We start from the raw sequence: 5,405 nt of genomic DNA on the forward strand, positions 1-5,405 counted from the left end.
ACCCGAAGGTGGCCAAAATGTCAAAATACAGTCCAGTTTTTATTTTTTTTAAAACACCCAAATCTTCACCAAAAAATATAAAATTTATACTACAACACTCCTTGTGATTTCTACAACCTAACTATCAACTAAAATCAATGAAAGTAACAACAGATATGACAAAATTAAACCAAAACAGTCCAAAAATAACAAAAAATCCTTCAAAACTTTTAACACCCAAAACTCCAAAATTTTTTGAATAACCACACCTTTTCAGACCTACACTAGCAAACGGTCACCTATTTGACAAGAAAAACATGTACAATGTTAAGCTTTTTAATTCGTTTGTCATTTTGGCATTTTTTCAAACGGTTAATATGCATGCATGAGAAACATTTTCTTTTCCTTCATCTAGTTCATGCCATTTCCCCAAATTTCAGCAATGCAACAACAACAATAAAAACTAGCAAACAAGAGAAATTAATATACAACCACAACAATAATATAAAAACAAAAACAGCAAAAGCAAGATAAATTAGACATTGAAACATGGACTGTAATATGGTAGAAAGAAAACTAGAAAATACCTCAATGTAGATGGTGGTTCCTTAACCAAAATGTTGGATACAATTTCCACACCTTGAGCGTATCTCCCTGGCTCCCAAAGGTTCTTTCGTCTATCCTTTTCTGTCCGTTGAGAGCTCAAGGAAGGCCAAAATGGGGAGCTTTTTTTTTCTTGTGTGTTTTCTGGTGGGAGTCAAAGAAAAGGGCCGAGAGAGTGAGTTTTTTTTTTTTCTTGTTGTGGCCTTTTTTCGTCCTCTGTCTGTGAGAGCTGAGAGAGGAGATTGAGGGAGTCAAGGTGGGGAGTTTGTGTGCTGAATCTTCCAAAATGATCATTTTTCTGTGTCAGAGCCGAAAGAGTGTATATTCTTGAGCCCTCAAAGTGCCATTCCCCTTTTGTCAGTCCCCGAGAATAAGGAGGGAACCAAGGGATTTTTGTCAAATGGGTTTTAATTGTTTGTTTTTTCTTTTCTTTTTTTTTTCAAATCATGGCTTCTCTCTCTTTTCTCTTTTTTTTTTTATAGATAAATCTACAAAAATGAGACAAAAATATACTTAAAAAATGCAAGAAAATAAATTGCTCATCAAATAGAAAATATTCGAGAAAACATAAAATTTGACAAAAATTTGGTGTCTACAACTTGCCCCTCTTTGTCGAGAGTTTCAAAGAAACTCAAGACAAAGACGTAGACACCAAATTGCTTACTTGTCTCTTCTAACCGCACCTGAGTTAAAAGAAAGAAAAGTAACACTTGGCTGAAATTAGTGAACAAAAGATGTAATGAACTTGCAAAACACGTGACCGAACTCATGTAGAGTTGCCTACGTATCCCGCCATGGGAATCAGGTCAAACGTAGTTCGAATACAAGTGAATCACAGTGAAACAAGTGCATTGACCAACTGTGGTCTTTGCAAAGTCGAAAAAGTCTGAGCTCTCAGAACTTCTGAACATGAAACACAAAATGAATGAGAAAGCACAATTATTAGTCAAAACAGTCAAGAAAAGTAACTTGTCATAACTAGAAAAAGATGCGCGGAGGGACGCAATTACGCTCCAACAGGAATTTAAATTTGTCAAGAATGAGAGATAGAAGGGTGCGCGGTGGACGCTGAGACTCACCAACAGGAATTTAAATTGATGCGCGGAGGGACGCGATTACGCTCCAACAAAAAATTAAATTGTCAAGAAGGGGAGACAGAAGGGTGCGCGGTGGACGCTGAGACTCACCAACAGAAATTTAAATTGTCAAGAATGGGAGGAAGAAGGGTGCGCGGTGGACGCTGAGACTCACCAACAGGAATTTAAATTTGTCTTTTAGAAAAAGATGCGCGGAGGGACGCGATTACGCTCCAACAGAAAATTAAATTGTCAAGAAGGGGGATAGAAGAGTGCGCGGTGGACGCTGAGACTCACCAACAGAAATTTAAAGTTGTCAAGAAAGGAAGAAGGGTGCGCGGAGGGACGCGATTACGCTCCAACAGAAAATTAAATTGTCAAGAAGGGGAGATAGAAGGGTGCGCGGTGGACGCTGAGACTCACCCAAAAATTTAAATTGTCAAGAATGGGAGGTAAGAAGGGTGCGCGGCGGACGCTGAGACTCACTAACAGGAATTTAAATTTGTCAAGAATGGGAGGTAGAAGGGTGTGCGGTGGACGCTAAGACTCACCAACAGGAATTTAAATTTGTCTTTTAGAAAAAGATGCGCAGAGGTACGCGATTACGCTCTAACAGGAAATTAAATTGTCAAGAAGGGGGATAGAAGGGTGCGCGGTGGACGCTGAGACTCACCAACAGAAAATTAAATTTGTCAAGAATGGAAGGTAGAAGGGTGCGCGGTGGACGCTGAGACTCACCAACAGGAAATGAAATTGATGCGCGGAGGGACGCGATTACGCTCCGACAGAAATTTAAATTTGATGATTTTGATTTGATTTGATTTTTTTTTTTAAATAACAAATTGGTGGGATAGACCCGAGCCCAATTAAATGAAAATGCAAGTCCAAAACCATCAAACTGAAAGATTAAATGCATGTTGCTCAAGTAGTAATAAATCAAGACAAACTTACTTGGTGGACTTCCAACTTTCTTGATTTTTTTTTGATTTTTTTTTTGAACTTTAAAAGAAAGGGAATAATGATTTTTGTTTCTTTCTTTGGAAATGTATAGCGAAACTTTCCATTTGCCCCAGTGTGAATCCTCCTCAACTAAGCCAGTATTGTATCACATAATCTTTCCTGCAAAAAGGAAAAAAAGAAAAGAAGCAACTATGATGAAAAGATTGCCACCACCATGTAATCCCTTTGCCTTGAGAGCCATGTAAACATGAGTTTCAATATCGACCAATCGCTTCCTTAGGTTTAGCCGACAACCCTTCAGAATCTTTGCAACTGTCAAATGTCAATTATCCATACTTTAGTATCATAGGACCTTAAATTTCATGATTCTTTAGAGATAAATTATAGGGGATTGTCTTTTGAATGAGACCCAAAAAATGAAAAATATAAACAATTAAAAAATGTAGTATTTATCATGCAATAATGCTAATATGAAATAAATAATGATACATAATAAATAAATGAAATAGCAAATAGAATAGTAAAACAAAATTGCTGAATTTTTGAATATAGGTCCAAAGATCAAAATTTGGATTCATATCTAGAGGATGAACTTTGATGAGGAAAAATGCTCCATCTGACCCTTTCGTAGTCATCCATTTTGGAATTCACTGTCGGCAAAAGAACAACAGTATGAAAGATACCCAAATCAACATAGTCACCAGCTTTCAGACCTCAACATCTTCTTCTCTGTTGCTGATTCTTTTGTACTCCAAAACCCTACCTCAGCGCCCTTTCGGGTTTTCACTAAGATTACCCCCACCCCTTTTCTTCTTTTTTTTTGTTGTTTTTGTTTTTGTTTTTGTTTTCTTCTTTTTTTCTGTTTTTCTTTTCTCTCTTTTTTTTTCTTTTTTTTTTTTTTTTTTCTTTCGTCTCTTTTTCTTTCATCTCTTTTTTTGTTTTTGTTTTTGTTTTTACTTTTTTATTTTTTGTTTTTTTATTTTTTTTTAGAAGGTGCCCCTTCGGGTTTTCACCTAGAAACATAGACAAGACAATTTTAACCCCAACTAGATTAATCCAGTCATATTCTGATATTGAGTAGCATCAGTGAGACAATTTTCTCTGACATATTTCAGAAAAATTGTATTTACATCATTTGCCAATTAATTAAGAAAATTTTTTCTCAAAATACTGCAAAAGATGAAAGTAGGCAACTTTGAACTTTTTGTAACTAAGGTTGGATGAGATAGTGAAGGAAAGATTGAGACTTGAAAGTGGATCATATGACGGGTTTGCAATCACTTGAGATAGCATTTTTTCACAACTTACCCCGATCTAGGGTGAGAAAGAGATAAAATTGTCCCAGTTTAATTCTGACCGAATCTTTATTTTCTTTTCCTCTTTTTTCTTTTTTCTTTTTTTTTTCTTCTTTTTTTTTTTTGGGAAACAAAATTGCCCCAGTATGAGGTTAGTGATCTTAAGGGACTGCCAAGCGAAAAAGGAAGGTGGTTATGAAAGTCAAAAGGAAAAACAAATTGGGGATAGAATATCGAAATGGAAAAGTGAGAGGAAGTATGCCTGAAATCCGTCTCTTACAGTATTTTAAAGAACATTTTTTAAAAAAAAAAAATAATCAAATGAAAAACTTTTTGCACATATTTGCATTGATTGGTTGGGGAAAAACTTGACCATCTATTTCCATAAGAATAAGCGCTCCTCTGGATAGCACTTTCTTAACAATGAATGGTCCTTGCCAATTGGGAGCAAACTTCCCTTTAGCCTCATCTTGCATTGGAAGAATCCGTTTCAAAACCTTATCTCCAACTTCAAACAAACGGGGCTTGACTTTTTTGTTGTAAACCTGAGCCATTCGTTGCTGATAACATTGTCCATGACACACGGCATTCAACCTCTTTTCATCAATCAGAGACAATTGCTCCTGACGTTCTCTGACCCATTCAGTTTCTTCTATCTGAGCTTTCATCAGAATGCGCAAGGAAGGAATTTCAACTTCTGCAGGCAGGACTGCTTCCATTCCATACATAAGAGAGTAAGGAGTTGCACCAGTAGAAGTTCTGATGGTAGTTCTGTACACCATTAGTGCATAAGGCAGCTTCTCATGCCAATCCCGGTGTGCTTCAGTTATCTTACGAATGATTTTCTTCAAGTTCTTATTTGCGGCTTCGACAGCTCCATTCATCTGAGGCCTATAAATAGTAGAATTTCGATGTCTGATCTTGAACTGTTCACATAATCCATCCATCATATCATTGTTGAGGTTTTTGGCATTATCAGTGATCAACGTCTCTGGTACCCCAAAACGACAGATGATATTATTTCTCAAGAAATCCGACTCCACTTTCTTAGTCACATGCTTATAGGACGCGGCCTCAACCCACTTGGTGAAATATTCAATTGCCACTAAAATGAATTGATGCCCATTTGAAGCAGGAGGATCAATAGTTCCGATCACATCTATTCCCCAGATCGAACATGGCCATGGAGCAGTCATACTATGCAATTCTGTAGGAGGAGCACGTAACATCACCATGCATTTGACACTTAACACACTTTCTAACAAAATCTACACAGTCATGCTCCATGGTAAGCCAAAAATATCCTGTTCTCATGATCTTCTTAGCCAGTAGATGCCCATTCATGTATGGCCCACAAACCCCACTATGCACTTCTTTCATCATATAATCGGCTTCCTCTTCATTGATGCATCTCAGAAGGCCCAAATCAGATGTTTTCTTGTATAGCACTTCTCCATTCAAGAAGAATCTTGATGACATTCTGCGTAAGAAA

The 5,405-nt window shown here is 37.0% G+C and overlaps 1 protein-coding gene across 1 annotated transcript; it reads right to left on the bottom strand.

Annotated features, from left to right (window-relative positions):
- Positions 1 to 4,230: 4,230 nt before the first annotated feature.
- On the bottom strand, positions 4,231 to 5,109 carry LOC113757776 (uncharacterized protein K02A2.6-like). Its single transcript, XM_027300884.1, has one exon. It carries the CDS (start codon positions 5,107 to 5,109, stop codon positions 4,231 to 4,233), a length of 879 nt encoding a protein of 292 aa, XP_027156685.1.
- Positions 5,110 to 5,405: the final 296 nt, after the last annotated feature.

This window comes from Coffea eugenioides, unplaced genomic scaffold (genome assembly GCF_003713205.1).
Source record: "Coffea eugenioides isolate CCC68of unplaced genomic scaffold, Ceug_1.0 ScVebR1_32;HRSCAF=161, whole genome shotgun sequence".
NCBI classification, from domain to species: Eukaryota; Viridiplantae; Streptophyta; class Magnoliopsida; order Gentianales; family Rubiaceae; genus Coffea; species Coffea eugenioides.